General features: G+C 41.8%; 1 protein-coding gene across 1 annotated transcript in view; it reads left to right on the top strand.

Moving 5' to 3' along the window:
- LOC132823604 (uncharacterized) overlaps nt 1–22386 on the top strand; it is a 106352-nt gene extending 83966 nt beyond the window's left edge. Inside the window, exons 3-8 of the mRNA XM_060837522.1 lie at nt 3132–3249; nt 14658–14978; nt 18668–18949; nt 20571–20684; nt 21348–21458; nt 22113–22386. Of these exons, the coding sequence (XP_060693505.1) occupies nt 3132–3249; nt 14658–14978; nt 18668–18949; nt 20571–20684; nt 21348–21458; nt 22113–22195 (1029 nt within the window). The 3' untranslated portion in view covers nt 22196–22386. The remainder of the gene's footprint in view (nt 1–3131; nt 3250–14657; nt 14979–18667; nt 18950–20570; nt 20685–21347; nt 21459–22112) is intronic.
- Nucleotides 22387–22778: the final 392 nt, after the last annotated feature.

Below are 22778 nucleotides of genomic sequence, written 5' to 3'. Positions count from 1 at the left end.
TTAGCCAAACCCTTAATTTCTTTAGACATCCAGCATTCTCTATACCTACCAGCCTTTCCTTTCACGCTAACAGGAATATACTTTCTCTGGACTCTCGTTATTTTATTTGTGAAGGCTTTCCATTTTCCAGCCAACCCTTAAATGTGAACATCTGCCCCCAGTCAGCTTTTGAAAGTTCTTGCCTAATACTGTCAATATTGGTCTTTCTCAAATTTAGAACTTCAACTTTTAGATCTGGACTATCCTTTTCCTTGGCTGTTTTAAAACTAATAGAATTATGGTCACTGGCCCCAAAGTAATCCCCCACTGATATCTCAGTCATCTGTCCTGCCTTAATTCCCAAGTGTAGGTCAGGTTTTGCAAATTCTTTGGTAGGTACATCCACGCACTGAATGAGAAAACTTTCTTATACATACTTAACAAATTCCTCTCGATCTAAACTCTTAATACTATGGCAGTCCCAGTCTATGTTTGGCAAGTTAAAATCCCCTATCATAACCACATTATTATTATTACAGATAACTAAGATCTTTGACAAATTTGTTTCTCAATTTCCCTCTGACTATTAGGGGGCCTATAATACAATCCCAATAAGGTGATGATCCCTTTCTTATTTCTCAGTTCCAACCAAATGACTTCCCTGGATGCATTTCTGGAAATATTCTCTTCAGTGCACCTGTAATGCTGTCCTTTATCAAAATTGCCACACCCCTCCTCTCTTGCCTCCCTTTCTGCCCTTCCTGTATCATTTGTCTCCTGGACTATTAAGTTGCATTAAAATGCCCAGTCCTGAGCAAATAGTATTGTTCCAAACCAAAAGTTATCCCTCTGGTCACTTTCAAATTTTTCCTGCTCACCTTAAACCTATGTGCTGCAGTTTTGGCCTCCCCCATCCGAGAAAAAAAGGCCTTCGCTATTCACCCTACCCATGCATCTCATGACTTTGTAAGCCTCGACAATGTCACCCCTCAGACTTCTACGCTCCAGGTTAAAAAGCCTTGGCTTATTTAGCTCTCCCTATATCTCAAACCCTCTGTCCCAGAAGCATCATTACCAATCTTTTCTGAACACTTTCAAGCTGTCCAACAGTCGTCCTACAACAGGGCGACCAGAATTGTGCACAGTATTCCAGAATGGTGTCACCAATCTCCTGTACAGCCATAATCTTGATATGTTAACTGAGGACATGAGCGGACAATCCGAGGAACAGGACTGTTTCCAATTCTTATAATAAGAACTAAACTTTGAGCGGTATTTTGTGGGCACACAGGTAATTTACAGTAACTTCAGACGTGCTCCTTATCTCTGAATACAGTGTAGACATGTTGAGCTCATGGTATTCTCAGTGAGCTCTAGACAGTGATCTATTGGGGGAATAATATCTGGGTCCAAATAAGCTTGCAGTTCTCTTTCTCACGGAATCCCTATAGTGTGGAAACAGGCCATTTGGCCTAACAAGCCACAGCTCTCCTTTAAAGTGTATACCATTACCTTACTCGGCATTTCCCCTGATGCATGTACCCAGCCTACACATCCCTGTAAATAACGGGCAATTTATCATGGCTAATTCACCCAATCTTTGGACGTGGGGAGGAAACCCACACAGATACAGGGAGAACGTACAAACTTCACACAGACTATCGCCTGAGGCTGCAATCGAACCGGGGTCCCTGGCGCTGTAAGGCAGCAGTGCTAACCACTGAGCTGCTGTGCAGCCACCAGGGCAATGATAGAGAACATTCCGAAAGGCAGTCAAGTCGTGTGCAAACATTGTGAACATGATTAACAAAACAGGGAATAATTTCAGGCTGCGGTGGAAGTTGTATGTAGGTCACTAGATACTGTGAAGTGATGCTTTCTCTGCAACAACCAACAGTGCGACAAGATCATCATCCCAGCTATTGTACATAGATCAGACCAGTGGTTTTCACGGGAAGTTTAATGTTCGCATAGTTTAGGATAAGCAGACAGATGTATTAGCAGAAGGTAACGAGCAGTATCAGTTGTTAGTTTTGATAAAGCTGGTGAATTTAAATTCAATGTTTTGCTTGTATTCCTTTAGCCTTTGCACTGAGCGTTATCGCTGGGCAGAAGTGTCATCATAGTATGTCATGGTGCTAGTAACTATGTTGCTGCATTTGTGTTGGCATGAAACAGGTTCAATTTACATCAGGACTGATTGTGAAACTGAAGTTAAATATGCATTTGAAATACAAGTGCTGCTGTAGTGACAATATTCTAATCACTGTTGATTGTCTTAGGTAAAATTAAAAAAAATGTTTTCACTGTTATACTCTGAGAAAGTAATTCTGCAATCCTGTTTTTTGTCTTTTCAATCCCAATCTGCAATCTGGGTTTGTCAATGGTTTCCCTCCTATCTTTTCCTCATTGGCAGCAGAGATAACCACTGAGCCACTGTGCCGCCCTCTGGGGCGCAATTTTGGGTGTTTGTGTGTTGTCAATGTTAGATGGGCTGCTCTTGAACCACAAGCACAGGCGCATCTCTATTCTGTGCTTCTGTAATATTCTTATCCTCAAATCTCCGAGCGAATCTCTGAGTGTTGGCTGGCACAACACTCCTCATGCCACACTGTCAGTAGAAAGTGCGTCATCTGAAACAAAGAAACGCAGAACTTGCCTTAACTAGCGCATGCGCCTGTTCGAGGTCCATTGGCCCAGGATAATTTTGGTAAACTTGGATTGTAAATGAATGTTTCTGTGAACGGATCAGAATAAGAGCTGCTGTGCTTGGCACCGGTGATCACACAGCCCTGATATGCAGAAACTGATCACCCCCAACATGTAATACTATTGTGTTTATAGTACTTTCTTTTTCAAAATTCACATGTGGCGAAAGGTTCTGCAAACTTCTCCCCAGATCAAACGTGACAGAGAGGCAGTGAATCCGATTTATGCTGTTCTCAACTTCAGCGAGGCAAGAAAAATCAGGAGACCGCTAACGGAGGAAGAGAGAGTTGTCTATGCGTAGGTATTGTATTGAACATTAACAGTTGGTTCCAACCCAAATCGCTCTAACACAAATACGATCTCAGTAATGTACACTGACAATCTGAATGGTTTTCCTAAACAGAGTAAGAAGACTTCCTCATATTTCACTGTTTACCACGCAGACTAAGCACCGGACAGTTGGTGAACTGATGTATGCGTCTTTGAATCTCACCACTTTCGAGAAAATGGCAAGACGAAAACAAAGGAATGAACAGGCGGAGTATGCAGAAGTCAAGATGAGCAAGGGAAGCGGAAACCCCTGGATTCCATGAACTCCAATAATGTTCAATGATATTACAGTTACACAGGGAAATTGTTTTAGTTGAATACTAAGGGTAACTTTGTGCGGTCGGTTGCTCATGGACGGCACTGTCGTTGAATGGAAGTGGAAGAAGGAGTGGGAGTTGTAAGGAAAGCTAGATCCTGACAAATAAACGTTTGCTTTATTTTGTGCAAATCTCACAAATCCTGCAAAAGCAAGAATATCAATGTATTTCTGTCATGGTTTTTAAATGGGAACGAAAAGCAGTGAAGACCGCTGTCCAGTCACGTGTTATTTACTTGTTATTCACTATTCACATTATTTAGCGGTTTGTCTTGTTGTTTACAGCACTGGAACTGGACAGACTTAAGTCACAGTTTATGTTCTACACAAACATCCTCCCACCCTGCGTCACAAATCACATTGCGATAACCTTCTGTTAATATCTGTGCAGGTGATGGGTTCTTTGTGAATTGTATTGTGATTGATGGAGTTGGTGGAAGGTGCAGGTTATGTAATCGTTGCTAGCCCCTGGCAAATGAAACAAACGCATTACTGGCATACATTTTAAATGGGAATGAAGAATATTGAAGACCGTTGTCCAGTTAGATTTTATTTGATCAGACGGTTTACTTGGTCAGTCATGTCGCATAGCATCGCTTAGCGGACGGTCTTAATCTTTACAGCACGGGAGCTCAACAGGACTAAGCCATTTTGTATGCTCCACACCATCATCCTCCCAACTCACTTTACTTCACAAACTGCAATGCAATAGTGTTCTATTAAGGGATAACTCGTGAACTGGTCTGGATTTACCTTAAATCCATCCTCACGTCTATCCGTTCCTTGTGAGGACGAATTGCACATCTTAAACGTTCTCTAGGTGTTGTGCTTTCGCCTGAACGTATTTATTATTTTTATTAGACTCTCTCTTTTGTTTATGAGCTCTAACTTCACTGTTTTCCATATATGCAAATATCTACTGCGTGCCCAGTCCGTTAATGTTTTGTTTACATTTAATACAATATATCAAAAGGGATAAGAATGAGACTACCCTATTTGTTCGGATGTTTGATGATAATCACCTCCATTCCATCTTTCTACATTTTCTGCACATTCCATGATTCACATAGGATACCCAAACATGTGTCCTTATCTGTCTTGAATAGTTCAATTTGTGGGGTATTTTCACAATAATTAGATGTGTCAGATGCTTTTGAAACAATCAAATAATGTTGCAGGACGGTCCACCATGCCATTTAGAAGTGTCTTCTATGCTGAGAAAATCATATGCCTCTGAGGTGGAAGCTTCTATGGACCTTACAACACTGTGGGGAGAAGGAACAGCTCTGGGTCCAAAATGAGCAGCTCTTTTAGAGGTCAATTTCCATTCTTACCCAAAAGCACAAATTTGCAACATGAATTAAGCTGATGAAGACATTCTTGTTTACACTTCAATAATTTCGCCTTGGATTATACTAATTTCCGGGGAATATAGATTTATGAATCAAATCTTGCGCAATAGAATAGTATTCTGATATCACGAGTGAATCTAAAGAGCATGCAGTGAATGGTCTTGAAACCAGGAATTTCGTTAGTAAAAAAATCAAAATTGAACACAATACACTGAGTGTTGTCTTACTGGGGCAGTGCACAAATGTATAAAATCTTCAATTATTTCCAATTATTTCTGTCCAATAAAATTTAATGCAATCCGATTCTCTGTTTACTTACTATGTTGGAATTTTTATTTATTGTAGTTTGTCTACAGGCCTCCCAGGTTACAGGAAAACGCTATATTCCCATTACATAACAACTTAAGAAAGCTTTATTATTCATTCTTAATAATTTCAAAAGGGTGTAGCTTCACATTTCACAAAATGTACCCCACCGACACCGTTCTTCCCCAATAATTCAACCTCTCCACTGATTGAAAATATGGATTTATTATTAGAGGTCACTTCATATCAATCACTGATAGAGCTTATGGTGTAAATAGCTGTGTCTCTAGCACAAACCCCTGTGGTGATGCATTGGTAAATCCCAATGACGAATGAAAATACTTCCATTTTCTGATTTCCATCTGTTGAGCAATATTCAATTCATGCTGATAAATAAACTCAAATCTCATTAATCAAATGATCTACCATATAATAATTTATTATTGTGTGTATTTATGGAAATAGAATAAAATATTGCCACAATTAATCCCGCATCATTGTAGTCAAATGAATTATAAAATAAGTACTAATGCATACAAAGTAAAGACAAATTTCATTTTTTTTTGTTCCAACCATGACTTCTTGATTTCATAAAAAGGCTACGGGAATGCTCCTTACTGCACAGCTATTTCCATGCACTTGGCCCAGATCCTTCTAAGACTGTCCTAACCATGTATTTGTCCAAATGCTTCTTAAATGTTATTAATGTACCTGCCTCAAACACTTCTGCTGTCAGCTCATTCCATATGAGTACCATACTCAGTGTAAAAACATTGCCCCTCAGGTTCACTTTTATTCTTTCCCCTCTAAGCATTAAGTGATGCCCACGAGTCTGGGATTCGCCAACCCTGGGAAAAAGGTTGAGCTCATTCACCCTACCCATGTCTCTTTAGATCTTGTACACTTAAAAAAAACCCTCAGTCTCCTTTGTTATAAAGTAAAAAGTCCTAGCTTGGCCAACCTCTCCCTACAATTCAGACAGTTGAGTCTTGGAAACTTCCTTGCAAATTTCTTCTGCACCCTTTCTAGTTTAAGAAACATCCTTCCTATAACAACGTGACCAAAACTGAACACGATATGCCAAGTACAACTGGAACATAATTCCCAACTTTTAGACTCAAAGCACTGACTAATGAAGGCCAGTGTGCCCAAAGCCTTTTTCACTGCCCTGTCTTCCTGTCTACTTGCAGAGAACCATGCCCCTGATCTCCAAGGCTGCACTGTTCCAGTACAATCCTTAAGGTCTTATCATTCAACATGAAACTCCTACCTTGATTTGACTTCCCAAAATGCAAGACCTCACACTTATCTATATTAAATCCCATTTGCCATTTCTTGGCCAATTTCCCAACTGATTAAGGTCCTGCTGTAATTTCTGATAGCCTTCCTCACTGTGCACGATACTGCCTATGTTAGTGTCATCCACAAACTTACTAATGATATCTTGTACATTCTTGTCCAAATCGTTGATATCCATAACAAATGGTAATGGACTCAGCACCAAACCCTGAGGGACTCCACTAGTCACAGGCCTCCAGTCCGACAAGCATCCTTCCACTTCTACACTCAGCTTCCTACCATCAAGCTAATTGTGTATCCAATTTGACAGCTACCCCTGGCTTCCATGTCATGTGATCTTCTAGAGCAGCTTACCACTTGAAACCTCATCAAAGGCCTTATGGAAATGCATATAGACTATGTCATCCACCCTGCCCGCGTTACTTGCTAATCACTTCATCAAAAAAGCTCTATACTTGCAAGGCAAGGTCTCCCATGCGCAAATTTATGTCAATGATCCCTAATCAAACCCTGTCATAGAGTCGTTGTGATGTACAGCATGGAAACAGGCCCTTTGGTCCAACTAGTCCATGCCGACCAGATATCTCAACCCAGTCTAGTCCCATCTGCCAGCACCCCACCCCAATCCCTCCAAACACTTCCTATTCATATACCCATCCAGATGCCTTTTAAATGTTGCAATTGTACTAGCTTCCACCACTTCCACTGGCAGCTCATTCCATGCATGTACCACCTTCTGTGCAAAAAAGTTGCCCCTTAGGTCTTTTTTATATCTTTCCCCCTCACCCTAAACATATGTCCCCTAGTCCTCGAAGCCCCAGCCCAGCGAAGAGATTTTGTCTATTTATCCTATCCATGCCTTTCGTGATTTTCTAAACCTTGATAAGGTCACCCCTCAGCCTCCAATGCTCCAGGGAAAACAGCTCCAGCCTATTCAGCTTCTCCCTATAGCTCAAATTCTCCAAGTCTGGCAACATCCTTGCAAATCTTTTCTGAATCTTTCCAGGTTTCACAACATCTTTCTGATAGGAAGAAGACCAGAACTGCATGCAATATTACAAAAGTGACCTAACCCATGTCCAGTACAACCGCAACATGACCTACAAATGCATGCATATCCTATCCCTCAGAATCGTTTAAAGAAACGTACCCATCACAGATGTTAGGCTTACTGGTCTATAGTTCCCAGGTTTTACTTTGCGGCCCTTTTTGAATAAGGGCATAACATTCACAACCCTCTAGTCTTTCAGACGTCACCTGTGACTACAGAAGATGCAAACATATCAGCCAGAGATGTAAAAAAAAACATTCTGGCTATTTTTTGTAGACAGTGCCTTGTGGTTGATCAGAAGCCATGCAGCTCAACAAGCTTAATAATCTCTGCGATTTAGTTACACTGATTCAAGATTTATTTTTTTACAATGCTTGGAGAATTACTAACGCATCCACTACCAGTCTTTGCCTTTCCAAATATATGTAATTCCTGTCCCTCAGGATTTCCTCCAATAACATGCCACCACTGATGGCAGGCTGACTGCTGTCTAGTTTCCTGGCTTTTCGTTACCACCTTTCTTAAATAGTTAGCTTTCCTCCCGTTTTCTGGCACCTCACCAGTGACTATTGATGATCCAAATATCTTAGTACTTTATCTAACAATCACTTCCCCAGCTTCCCACAGACCTCTATGTATACCTGATCAGATCCTGGGGATTTTTCGACTTTTATTCATTTCCAGACATCCAACACCTGCTCCTCTACAATATGGACATTTTTTTAAAGATGCCACCATCTATTTGTCCGCATTCTATATCTTCCACAATAAACACTGATGCAATACATTTGTTTAGTATCTCCTCATCTCCTGCGGTTCCACACATAGGCTGCCTTGCTGATCTTTGAGAGGCCCTATTCTCTCCCCAGTTACCCTTTTGTCCTTAATAAAAACCTTTGGATTCTCCTTCATCCTATTTGCCAAAGCTATCTCATGTCCCCTTTTTGCACTACCTCTTAAGTATGCACCTAATGCCTTGAAACTCTTCTAAGAAATCTCTCGATCGCTCCTATTGGAATATAGGAATATTGCATGCAATTCTGCAATATCGGGCAAATATTGTGAAACTTGAAAGGATTCAGAAAAGAATTGCAATGATGTTGCCAGGAATGAAGGGATTTGAGCGATACAGAAAGGTTGAATAGACTGGGGCTGTTCTTCCTCGAGCGTCAGTGGTGAAGGGGGTGGCCTTATAGAGATTTATATAATCATGATAGACATAGATAGGATAAATAGACAAAGCATTTCCCTGTTGTGGCATAGTCCAGAAATTGAGGGCAAAGGTTTATGGTGAGAGGGGAAAGATATAGAAGAGACTTACAGGGCAAAATTTTCATGCAGAGGGTGGTACATGTATGGAATGAGCTGCCAGATCAAGTGGGGGAGGCTGGTACTCTTGGACCATTTAAAAGGCATCTGGATGGGTAGATGAATAGGAAGGGTTCAGATGGTGAGCAAATAGGACAGGCTTAGATTATGATAATTGGTCGACACAGACAAGTTGGATCGAAAGGTCTGTTTCCGTGCTTTACATATCTATGACTCTATGATCCTGTATCCCTCTCTTCTTTCCTAATAGTGGCATTGGCAAGAAAGGCAGTGGCTTTATCAATATGGTTTTTCACATATAGGTCTTCGTTTAACCTGCCTCATTATCCTGTAGCTTTCCAAACGTCTAGTGAAGCAGTCTCAAAAACCAGTTTAGCAATTTCCTAACATGACCACCAAGCTACCTGGTTCGTGGTTCCTTGTTTTCTCAACTCTTTCCTGAACAACATACGCTTCCACTTCCCATTCATCCCCCTCATAAGTCGAGCAACGATGAATCATTTTCATGAAGAGCGGGGTTTTGTTTGACACATTGAAAGCCAATCAAACATTAAGGTTCGAAAATAAAGTTTTCATGTTGCTGCAACTAACTCGTTCGACCTCAACGGATACAAGGGGGGGGGGGGGTTGTGTTGACTTTTGTTTCCATAGTGAAGACCTCAGTGACTCAGTTTGCTGTTCCAGAAATTATTTCAGTGTGAACGTGCTCAATCCAACCACAGTCAGGCTTTCACCTTCACTAATTTTGATTAGATTGTTTATTTGCTGCCACCTTCCTCTCTTGGTGACTTTATTTTTGTTCACTTTTGGCTTCCAATGCCACCAATGGGCAATTTCGAGCTCCATCCAATAGAATACGATTATTAACTGATTACCATTCTGCCAAAGGAGCAGTACTGAATGGTAATTACTGACAATTGAAGAAAGTTGAAAACAAAGATCAATAGTATATCATTTGGTGTTGAGGGTGGGGGAATAAACTCAGGAATCTGAGTATGGTGACAATTTAAAATAAAATTAGAAATTGCTGGATAAATTCAGAAGATGTCTGTGGACTGGATTTCCCAAAAAAGACTCATGCCGGACAGGAAACATTAACTCTGTTTCTCTCTCCAACAGAGATGGCAAGCCTCTTGTGTTTCTCGAGCATTTCCATCTTTAGATCTTGATAGTCTTTGTTCTGTTCTGGGATGTTAGTGTGGAGCCGACAAAAGGACAAGGTTTCTCCGGGCATCTCGTAGCAGCTCAATTGAACACAGTAAGGGATCAATACATGAGGGTGCCCTCGTAGACAGGAAAACACTTATTACAGTGCGCTAACTACCCTTCATTATTCAGCATTATCAAGCAGACGCAAGAATTTGATCAGCCACATGAGTAGACGAAGCTGAAATATCATAAACAAATGTTACAAAAGTCCCAATGTTGTTGATGATGCCTCATGATTGATCAGAAGCAATGAGACTAAACAAGATTGACAATTTAATATCACTGATACTGAACCAGGTGAAAATTTAATGTCAGACTAGATGCTGCGATAACAGTGACGTCATGCAAGCCGGTAAAGATTAGTCAAGAAGAATCTCTGTTGACGAGCACTTGGAGAAAGAAGTGACTGGGTCAAGAGTGCTGGGTGTACCTTGAGCGAGCAATTTCAATGTCTATTATCATGAGGGTTCGGTAGACCATTTACTATCCAGATTGGCCAAGTACAAAAGGTGGTTAAGTGGTTTATTGGCATTTGGGAAGGAAGTGGGCCAAAAAGAGGGGACAAAACTGTCCTCAGCTTCAACAACTGGGCGGTCGCAGATACATTTGACCATAACTGTATCCATACGAGAGACCACTGACTGTTCTTGAGAGTATGAAGTCACATCTTTGAGTGAGCATCCACACTGTCGTGTTGTGTGGCACCACAATCGTGCTAAATGAGGTAGATTTGGAACAGGTATATTAACTGAAAACACGGTATCCATGAGGTGTTGTGGGCCATCGACAAAGCATGGCAAAGCATACTCACCACTCTATCAACACGATCAAGCCAGGGAAGCAAATGCAGTTTCCAAGAATGTGCAGGAATGAATGCCAAGAGCAGCACCAGGAATAATTAAATATGGGATAAAGACATGACAAAGCTACAAAACAGGGCAAATTGCTTGACAGGCAACATAAACATCAATTCGAAGAGAGGACTCCACATCAGATCAAAGCTCTGCAATCCTATCACATCCAGTTATAAATAATGATTGACATCAAACAAGTAATTGGAGAGGGAAGCTCCACAAACACCCCAAACCCATCGAATAGGAAGCACAGCAAATCAATGAAAAAGAAAAGGCTTAGAAATATATGACAATCTTCATCAAAATGAGCAAGTGGATGAACCATCTTGGTCTCCTCAAGTACTTCCCAGCATCATAAAGGCCAATCACAAATATCACTCGACGTGATGTCAAGAAACGTTTCAAGCGACTAGGTACTACAAAGACTGTGGGACCTGACACATTTCTGGCAATAGTATTGTGTTCTAGAACTTGTCACAACCCGAGCCAAACTGATTCAAGATGACTGCAACACTGGTATCTATGTGGGAAAGCATCTGCAGTATGCCCATGTGCGCAAAAGGTATTATAACCCCACTCATTTGAAATACCATTCCATCAGTCACCAGTCCTTCATCAATAAGGTGTCGGAAGATATCATCAACAGTGCTATGAAGTAGCACTTGCTCAGTGATAACCTGCTTAGTGATGCCCACTTTAGTTTCCTCCATGGCCACACACATCCTGCCCTCATTACAACCGTCCTTTCAAACACAGAAAGAACTAAACTCCGCAGAGGAGGTGAAATTAACTGCTCTTGGGAGAAGGTCAGCAATGAGCCATTGCAAGGAGTCCAAGCAAAATAACCCTAAAGGGAAGTGAGGTGAAAGCTCCCTGCTCATTGAAGTCTCAGCTCGCACAATGAAAGATCGTGAAGCTGATCAGGAGTCAGTCATCTCGGCTTTCCCTCATCCTAATGAATGTCAGAATAACTGCTGATGTTTGTGCAAAGTTCAGCTCCACCGACCACTTCTCAGATACTGAATCAGTTTACGTCCAAATGTAACAAAATATTGATGGCATCCAGTCTTGGACTGAAACTGGCAAGTAACAAATCCGCCACACAACTACTGGAAAATGACCATCTCCAATAAGACAGAATCTAACAACTGGCCTTTGACGTTCAATGCATTACTATCGCTGAGTCTCCCCTGCATGGTTTGATGAAGGTAATTGTTGAACTCCATGTGAAATGGACAAATAAAATCATTCATGTAGCACATGTCACGGGAGTCAGTTGCAGAGAGCATCATATCGCCTTGCCTTCATGAAATTTATTCCAGCATCCTCGAGTGCTGATATGGATCCGGCATCACTGCTCATGGCAAAGAATAGACTCATCACTCTATATTTCTGCCCTGGTCGCCTCCAGACTGTGCTCATCCTGAAATGGACGTCATCGCCCTGCATGCTAGTCACAGAATTGTGGCATCAAAAAAGGGGGACTATTTCGATATAACACAACTGGACATAAAATTTTGGTAATGGATTCCCACCACATTAAATTCATCATTTTGAGTGTTGTACTGTGCATTCATCCGCGTAGGCCACCATCTCAACGTACAGGAAAAAAAAATCAACGTCATTACCCTGAATGTGCAGCATCGGATCTCATCACCTTACATTCAGGCATGGGTCACCCAGAGCCATACATTCCTAACATGACTACATCTGATGATGTAATCCCATCACAAGAGGTTCCAGAATGAGTATCAATCGTTCTTCATGGGCAGTATTGTTCGCCATTCTTTAAGCTACAACAGATCAAGAATGATTTAATAAATAACTGAGGCAACTTGAGTTGGAGTATATAACATTGCTGAGACAGAACAATCAAACAGCACTGGTAACCAATGCTACCGTGTTAAAAGATTTCAAGAAAGTTAGGGTAAATATTAATGGAAGAGTGCCCTTAATTATTAATACTGAAAGCGCCTCTGTGGCGATAGTGAACATACCAAGGTGTAGTCAAGTCGCAGATTTGTGAACATGATTTTAAAAAAGGAAAGAATTTGGGGCTGTACTGGAGTTTGAACGTAAATCCCTAGCTCCTGTAAAGTAATGTTGCTTTTTCTTTAACAACAATCACCGTGTTACAAGAACATCATGCCGGTCATTCCATTCTAACTTTTTTTGCATTCATTAGTAAAGTGGCTTTCACGTGGCTTTTACCGTTGACATAGCTTGGTTAAATTAAACAGGTGTCGAACAGAAGGAGATGAACAGTATCAGTTATGAGTTTGAATAAATCTGCTGCAGTTAATTTAACGTTTTGCTTGTAAGATCTGGTGCAAGTGCCATAATGGTTTATCATAGGGTTTGCAATCACGCATGTTGCTTTACTATTGGTCCGACGTGGGTTCACCTACACGTCAGATGGTGAAATTGAAGTTTAATCTGAAAAAAGAATTGGAGAAGAAAGGCTGGTATAGTGATGACCTTTTAATCATTGTTGTCAAAAATACACAAAATCTTGTACACTTGTGTCCTCTGAGACAGAAATTAAAACATACTGCAGCGTCCTCAATGTTTCTCCAATTTGGATTTGTCACTGGATTCTTTCCTGCCTTTACCTCTCCCACCTCACATGGTCTTTCCAAAATCATTCCACCCATTTTTTTTCCTGCTCTTTCAACCCTAATAATGACAAGTAACTCATTATTTAACTGTCATTCCTATAACCATTTTGATTCACATTATATCATCCTCATTGACCTCTGCATCCCAAACACAACTCCATTGTCAAACGTTCAAAACTTATCTCAAATCCTGTCCATTGACTCCTCCTTACTTGGAAATATCTGTAAATGCGGTATTCTTGTCACTTTCCAAAACTGAGAGCATGTTTGCAACAATTTTATCCTGAAACTTCATTAATCAGAAACGAGTTTGAATAAATCAAGAATAAACCTTGAATTTTGAATGAAACAAAATAAAGAAATTCACAATGTGCTGCTGATCATTGAATTCCTCCCATCTAGGCTCCCATCACCTCTTTGGGATTTTAACAGAGAAAACGACCACACCTCCATCTCCACCTGTCTTCCACTATGCAGTTGAAATCGATCGGCCCTACTCATTTTCATCCACCTTATCTAGTCATTGTATCAAATTCCCCCCGACTGGGCGGCTTTACTGCACCCATATGTCTCCACTGGGATAAACTCCCGAACAATTGACCATTGACCACTCTTTTCTCTCTGTTTTACCTCAACAAAGTCATTCAAGGACATGGCATCCGCTCCAACTAAAAGATCAGGGTATGCATTTCTATTTGATCACCCCCTCTGTCAAATTTCGTCCTGTCGCTGGGCCACATCCCCACCATGCTCTGAGCTCCCGTAACTGCCACAGGTCGGACAACACTGAACTCAGTCAAGGGTTGTCTCAACTAGAAACCTTCCACGTCATGGAAAAATATTTGAAATTCCCTTGGTCACCAATCAGACCTGAGCCATCCTCATCTTGCAACACCTACTTCCGTCCATTCGCCTTAAACAGAACCAATTCATTGAGGTTGTCTCACACACAGATTAGAATGCCTGAATGCACCAGGGAGTCCCAGAAGATTATAATTTTTCCACCGATTTTCGCTGGCTGTTGCCGTCTTCCTGCTCGAGATCTTCCCTGCCCAACATGCATGTGTTCCACGTGCTGTGCTATCTCTCAGCCTTTGGAATAATTTATACAGGTTTTTAAATGTTGACTGTCATCTAGCGGATAGGAATATGAATGGAAATACCGGGAACTCAAAACTGGCAGCTTCGTTTTCATGATTAGAAATTTGATTTTCTTTCATTAGGTTTCATGCCCATTACTTTACCTCTTTTCCTTTTTCAGGACATGAAACATGAACAACTAATATTTGTGTATATTTCTGGCAGATACTGACGAAACCCCTTTCAATGTGACACAAATCCCCGCGTGCCTGACTGCAGTGGAAGGTATAAATGTGACCATATATTGCTCCATCCCGCTTTTTGATCGCAAAATATCGGTGGATGTCTCTTGGTGGAAAGACGGGCAGACCAAAACTTTGGATCCAACAGCAGAGGAAAGGAAAATAATGTTACCGTTCAAGCAAGCATCTGCTGAGTTCCATCTGCTGAATGTGAGCTTCTGGGACTCCGGAATCTATTACTGTAGCATCAGCGTCTTCGGCAGGAAGGCTTCCAATGGGAATGGGACTAAGCTTATTGTCCACGGTGAGTGTCACTAAGGAGGAACGGACAACGTTAAATTAGGCAGGTATACATCGATAATAGATAACAAGAGCAGCAAGGAGTCTGCTTTCAGTTTGGCGACGAAAGGAAGGCTTGTCTTTATTTCAGTTCAAGGAGACTAAGACAGAACTTGTGCTGGTGTACATCAGATTTGCCGTCCGCGGTCAATTAAAGCTAGCCAGGCCATAATGTATTTAATTTTGTTTTATATCGATTATTTAAAATCAGATAATGGATCCTAAATAATGCTCCACTTGATTTAGATAGCGTTCGGAAATGAAATGCATTGGATTTGTCATGGAGTACAACGTGGAAAGATGCGTTTTTCTTCTAAAGAGATAAATGTCAGCTTTTCAAAATCGATTATCAAATAGGTGTAAGTGATCATTAACGGATACAGCTACGGCACGGTGTGAGTAATGCAAAACGAGAGCAAATAATTATCCTCCAGAAGAGGAACAGGTATTAGGAAAACATTCCAATGCTAACTAAGGCAGAACGAATTTTTAAATGCTATCTCAGAAATGACGTGCTTCCTCACACTGTCAGATTGGAATCTTAAACACTTAGAAGTGCTCACTCAAAACTTCCCTGAGAAGCAGAGAGCATGATTTGGATTGCTTCTATCGTAAACTAGAAACTAAAAATGTACTTAACGCTGCTTCCAAGTATAATTTTGAGGAGATGTGTACGTTTACTTCGAGATTAAATTCACAGGGATATATTTATTTTGGTTAATCCCCAATTTTGTTTGCAACTGTTGATAAATATATGCATTCCTCTTAGTTTGAGTCTCATCTAAAGTCCTGATTTTAAGAAGCGAGTAAAGTTTACTGAACACTTTACCTTGTTATGTTGATGCAACCATTCTACCTACATGAAGTTGCAGTATGGAAATATTTATGAACAGTGATTTTTTTTCTGAATATTAGATAGGTCCTCGAGGCACTTGCTCAAGTCTGTGCACCAGCTTCAAATGTAACTGGCCTGTTTTGTAAAGCAACTCTGCCTTTGAAATGGGTAGTGGCATCATCCATACCAGATGTTGGCCTGGGATTGCAACAGGATTTTGTGAATTGAAAATGAGGTTTGGAGGCACGAAGCAAATGATCAATCAGGAAATGACGAAATGCAATCCTGAGAAGTACATGCAAAGATCGCATGTTGTTCAAATTCACATTGTGTGAAGAATGTGTGCTCCACTGGCAAACCAACATATTTCCCAAGGGATCTACTTGAACTGGGTTGGACAAGGTTCCTCATGGTAGAGTGGCTTGCAAGTTTAGATCACACGGAATACAGGGAGAATTAGCCATTTGGATACAGAACTGGCTCAAAGGTAGAAAACAGAGGGTCGCCTTTCTGACTGGAGGCCTGTGACCATTGGTGTGCCACAAGGATCGGGATGCTGGGTTCACTGCTTTTCATCATTTACATAAATGACTTGGATGTGAATATATGAGGTAAACTATGTAAGTTAGAGATTAGAGATTACTTACAGTGTGGAAACAGGCCCTTCGACCCAACAAGTCCACACCGACCCGCCGAAGCACAACCAACCCACACCCCACATTTACCCGTTACCTAACACTACGGGCAATTTAGCATGGCCAATTCACCTGACCCGCACATCTTTGGACTGTGGAAGGAAACCGGAGCACCCGGAGGAAACCCACGCAGACACGGGGAGAACGTGCAAACTCCACACAGTCAGTCACCTGAGTCGGGAATTGAATCCGGGTCTCAGGCGCTGTGAGACAACAGTGCTAACCACTGTGCCACCGTACCGCCCACTAGTTAGTGGATGATATCAAAATTGTAGGTGCCGTGGACAGCGAAGAAGGTTACCTCAGAGAACAACAAGAACTTGATCAGATGGGACACCGGGCAGAAGAGTGGCAGATGGAGTTTAATTAGACAAATGAGAGGTACTGCATTTTGGAAAAGCTAATCAGGGTAGAACTTATACACATAATAGGAACGTCCTGGTAAATGTTGCTGAACAGAGACTTTGGAGTGCAGGTTGATTGGTGAGGCCACATTTGGAATACGGTGTGCAATTCTGATCTCCTTCCTATCGGAAGGATGTTGTGAAAGTTGAAAGGGTTCAGAAAAGCTTTACAAAGATGTAGCCAGGCTTGGACGATTTGAGCTATCGGGAGAGGCTGAATAGGCTGGAGTTGGTTTCGCTGGAGGGTCAGCGGCTTGACAGAGATTTATAAAATCATGATGGGCGTGATAAATTAAATAGACAAGGTCTTTTCCCTGGAATGGGGGAGTTCATAACAAGAGTGGAAAGTTTTAGGGTGAGAGGGGAATAATTTGAAATGGACCTAAGGGGCAACTTTCCACGAGGAGTGTGGTGAGTGTATGGAATAAGCTGTGAGAAGGCTAGTACGAGGCTAGAATGCTCGTGGATGCTTGTACAAGTACAACATTGAAAAGCATCTGGGTGGGTGTATGAATAGGAAACGTTTAAGAGGGATATGCAATGTCGAAATTCACTCTATATTCGTCAACAGCACCTACAAAGCCCACAGCAGCAGATAATGGCAATATGACCACCTACAACTTCCCTTCCAAACCTTTCACCATCCCGACTTTGAAATGTATCACCATTCCCATAATAGTGTCGCTGGGTCAAAATTCTGAAACTCCTTTCTTTGCAACATTATGGGTGCAGACATATCTCCGTGGGTTGCCGTGGTTCAAGAAGACAGCTTACTCCCATCTTCGCAAGGGCAATTGGAAATAGGAAATAGAATATGAAATCGATAGAAACACCAACATTGCATGTATACCTTTCCTTGAAAAGGGTTAGCTATTTGTCATCTGTTGAGGGGCGGGGCCAAGCAAACAAAGGAATTCTTGAATTTAGGATGCTATGCTTTTATTGCATTTTTTAACAGATGCGGGTGGAGGTTGGATTGATCTCAAATGGAAACGTACCTTCGGACAGACGGGTAGAGGGTTAAATTCCAAGCTCAATAATCGAAACAAGAAAGAAAAAAGAAAGGGAGTGAAAAGTAAATTGGATTAAGCTTGTATTTGCGATAGTGTCACGCTAGTGATAGAAACTGAACGCCCCGTTTTTATCCTTCTTCAATCGTCGTTCATTGCAACCTAAATACAAAGACACGACCAGTCCTGGACTTGAGATTGAGGCTTATGATGGGACCAGTTATAATTAAATGCAAACTGTGGATTGAGAATGTCTGGTGGATCCATTGAGCAGACTCTGAATTTCTGGTATCCAATTGAACCAGTGATTTTACAATGGACAATAAACAGAGGTTGTCTGGTGGAACTAGCGATTATTTAGTATGGACTCTGACTAACTGTGACCACTGTTATTTCAATACAGATTCAGAGCTGCGTGTGCAGAGTATGTGCCTCGTCCAACATTTGGTCTGTTTTGTGCATGGTTTTGTACACTACATTTATCTCCACTTTGTATCTGAATAAAAAAGAAGGAGCGGTTTAACAAGCATACATCGATTTTAAGTTTCAGAATTGGAACTTTATTTGTTAACATTATTAGGGTGATTAAAAAAAATTCCCTCCAAAATTCAAAAAACGTCTATGCATTTTGACAGGCTGTTCTGTTCTGTCTGCTGTCCAACCCACACACAACTTCCGATGTTGATTTGTTGAATCTTATTGTGTTCCAGTGCCGCCAACCCCGCTGAAGATAACCCGCCAGTACTCGCCCTTCCTCGCTCTCCTCTGCACAACAGCTGGCTTCTTCCCGGGGCAGTTTGAACTCGTGTGGTATAAAAATTTCTCCGAAATCACGTCTGGCATCAACATCAGGAAAATCCTGAACGGAGAGGGTTTATTTCACGTTTCCAGCGAGCTCAGTCTTCCGGAGAAGGGGTCAGTCTACACCTGCCAGATTTCTCACATCGCACTCAGCGCCCCGGCAAACATCAGTGACAAAATTCCGAATCACGGTAAGGGTCACAGGTTTTCCCTTTTTGATATACAGAGGAACCAAATATCTGTCATCAATATTAAAAATACAAGGGTCCAATCCGTTCCCGGATGCTTGGCTCTTCAGCCAAAGTTAAAAACAGATTTGAAGTGTTACAAAGCCGTCAGTTCAAAATTTACCACAAACAGAAACCGGCCTGCACTGCATCTGCACTGTGTCCGGGAACCAGCATATCTGTGGCCAGTTTCATCGTCTGACGCGAGGTTTCATTCACAAAACTGATGAGAAACACTTTCTTGCTCTCGCTCTCAGTCTGTCTTTCTCTCTCTCTTTCTCTCCCTCTCCAATTCACTCTTGGTCTTATTGGAAAAATCAAAGTTACTTTTCTCTCTATATTCACCTCCCACTTTCTTGTCCTCCTTATCTCCATCACCGTAATGCGTCCAACATCAGACGCCACTCGCTCTCCATTCACTTCCTGGGCACTCCGTGGTTACTGCCTTGGTATGCACCTCAATTGGTCTGATCGCTCATTTCTGTTTTTGAAGGCCGTAGGGTCAATTCCTCTTCCGATCCGGAGCACAATGATTTGGCAGAGCCCCGCAGTGCAGAGGCAGTATTGCTCAGTTGAAGGTGCGGTCTTTCTGCGGCTAAAGTGGGTACTGTAGATGGTGGAGATTAGTCAAGATTAAGGTGGTGCTGGAAATGCACAGCAGGTCAGGCAGCATCCGAGGAGGAGGAAAATCTGCTTGAACCGATTGTCCCTTCACGTAGGAGCAAAACATCCAGCACGCCATTTTGCAGAACACCAAGTAAGCCCTGCGTGAATACTTATCCCCCGAAATCCACATCACAGAATCAGATGGTCTGATCACTTTCACATTGGCCTTTCAAAAACAGTGTCCATAATAGATGCTACAATACATATGTTACAACAGGGACTCTACAACAAAGAAATGGGCAACAAATGCTGCCTCAGCCCCCGATACCCACATCCCAAGAGCCAATAGTAAAATCTGATGCATTCATCCAGCCTTTTGGTACATGTTCCTTCGGCAAGATTACGCTTGGCAGACTTGTTAGTAAAATTAGATCACGTGGAATTCAGGGAGAGCTGGACAATTGGATACAAAATTGGTTTGACGGGAGGAGACAGGGTGGTGGTAGAAAATTGCTTTTCGGACTCGAGTCTTGTGATCAGTGGTGTTCCGCATGGATCAGGGCTGGGTTCAGTGCTTGTTATTTTCTAAATGATTGGGAAAAGAATATAGGAAGCATGTTTCATAAATGATGGGCACAGGGTCAATTCTTTCGCCTGCTTGAATGACGTGTGGAACGAGGTAGAGATCTTTACACCTGGTAAATACGCGCTAATTCGCGGAGGAATTATAAACAATGTTGTATATTCATTAAATCAAATACGGTCATTATTCTGAACACATGCTGGTGCTTTCGAAATGGATAGGCGCTTTGTGGTTCAATTAGTTGGTCGATAAAGGGACAACGGAGCCTTGTGTTCGGGGATAAGCAGCAGGAATGTGGCAGAGACGGTTTTAGTGTGAATGTACCTGGAGTTGTCGAATACGTTGTATCGTCTGCTTTTAAAAATGCTAACATTACACTTTCTCTTTCCCCTATAGGTAACCAAGACCGTACTTTCAACTACGCCTTAGTCTTTGGTTGTGCAGCAGGCGGGATTATGATTTTAGTTCTGGGAATTGTCATCAAGGGGTGCAAATTAGACAAAACAACTGGTGAGACGTGATTTTTTTTCCTGATTCTGTACTGGGCTTTCATCTCTTGTTCCATTTCACTGCTGCAGTAGGACAGAAAGGGGACAGGCAGTCTGGAATGAAATTTTCAAGTGCAGTGCGCATAATGTGCAGCTCATCTCATCCAGATATATAGCAGAATGTTAGCGCTCGGCGAGCCTGCTCACTTTGCTTCAATGGTGTTTAGCTTCTTGCGGACATGTGATACATTGTGAAAATGATCATGTGTGTAATTCCATTCGGTTCTCTGACAGGCGACGCGATTTCTGAGGACATGAACAGCCAATTTGAGGAACAGGTCAGTTTCTACTTATGACAACGAGAACGAAACTGTGAGTGGGATGTTGTCTACATACGGGTAATTTCTATCCATTCTCCAGGAATCTCAGACGTACTCCTTTGACAGCACGCATATCGAGTTCACGGTGTCCCCAGTGCATCGCTGTCATAAGAACACGAAACAGTGATCCATTGGGACAACGACGTCGAGTCCATACGAGCCCGCAGCTCGCTAAGACATTTTAAATATTTGCGTTTTGTTAGGATCAGTTGGCCTGCTCTTCAGTCAGGAGCAGAGGCACAGCTCGATTTGTGATTACATTTTTTTACACTTGGTGGTTAATCTTTCTGCAAAACCTTCCTCAGGTCAATCGGGACAGAGAGGCAGTGAGTCCGATTTATGCTGCTCTCCACTTCAGCGGAGAGAGGAAACCTGCAAAACTACTAACGGAGAAAGAGAGCTTTGTGTATGCGCAGGTACTGTCATGAAAATTAACCATTGGTTTTCCAATGGGGACCGCTCTAACACACGTCTGACTTTAGTCATGAATGATTTGGAGATGCCAGTGTTGGACTGATATGTACAAAGTTAAAAATCGCACGACACCAGGTTCAAGTCAAGCAGGTTGAATTGGAAGCACAATCTTTCAGAGCGCCGCTCCTTCCTCAAGTGGTTCTGGAGTACACAATTTTAAGACAAAGAATTTATAGCAAAAGTTTACAGTTGGTGTAACTGAAATTACACATTGCAAAACACCTTGCATTGTTTGTTAAGTCTCTCGTCTTTTAGAATGACAGTGTTAGTTTTGCTTCTTTCATAGGTAAATCACAAAACTTTGTTTTAAAGTTACATTCTCAGGTTAACCTTAACAATTCGTGTCTGCACAGATTGTTGTTTCAGTTACATCACACTGTAAACTTTTACTATAAATTCTGTGTCTTACAATTGTGTACTCTACAAACATCTGATGAAGGAGAGTTGCTCCGAAAGGTTCTTGCTTGCTATTAAACTTGTTGGACTACAACCTGGTGTTGTGTGGTTTTCAGCTTGGTAATGTACACCGACAGCCTGAATAATTTTATTAAAGTGAGTCGCAGAAACTATTTATATTCCATTGTTTTATTACACAGACAAAGCACCGGACAGATGGCGAACTGACCTACGCGTCTTTGAATCTTTCCGCTTCCGAGAAAACGGCAAAAAAAGCGAATAAAAAGGAGGCGGAGTATGCAGAGGTCAAAATAAACCAGGGAAGCGGAAACACCTGGATTCCATGAACTCCAACAATATTCAGTGATAGTATAGTTACAGAAGAGTTGCTTTTGTTTTGTTGATTTGAAAATGACAACAAGCTAGATGTGATGGGTTGATTGTGAACGATACCTTAATCGATGGTGGATTCTAATTGCCGAACCTCTGTTTATCCTTCAAATCCTTCGATTCCTGTAAAAGCAATGCAATAAATCCATTATTGTCATTGTGTTAAGTGGGAATGAGGAAAAATTTGAATCATTGAATCGCTTCTGTGTGAAAGCAGGCCGTTGGGCCCATAGAGTCCACGCTAATCCTCCGAAATGCATCCCACCCAATCCCTGTAAATCTGCTTTTCCCATTGCCAATCCACCTCGCATGCACAGGAGGAAACCGGAGAACGGGACGGAAACCCACGCAGACCCGGGGAGAATGTGCAAACTTCACACAAATAATAACTGAGGGTGAAATCCAGCACTGGTTCCTGGCGGTGTGAGCCCGCAGTGTTCCCCCTCTTTCAGTCAAATTGCAGTCAAAGTTGAAAC

This window comes from Hemiscyllium ocellatum, chromosome 17 (genome assembly GCF_020745735.1).
Source record: "Hemiscyllium ocellatum isolate sHemOce1 chromosome 17, sHemOce1.pat.X.cur, whole genome shotgun sequence".
NCBI classification, from domain to species: domain Eukaryota; kingdom Metazoa; phylum Chordata; class Chondrichthyes; order Orectolobiformes; family Hemiscylliidae; genus Hemiscyllium; species Hemiscyllium ocellatum.
The sequence above is the reverse complement of the archived record's forward strand: the minus strand, read 5'-3'. Positions and strand labels throughout refer to the sequence as shown.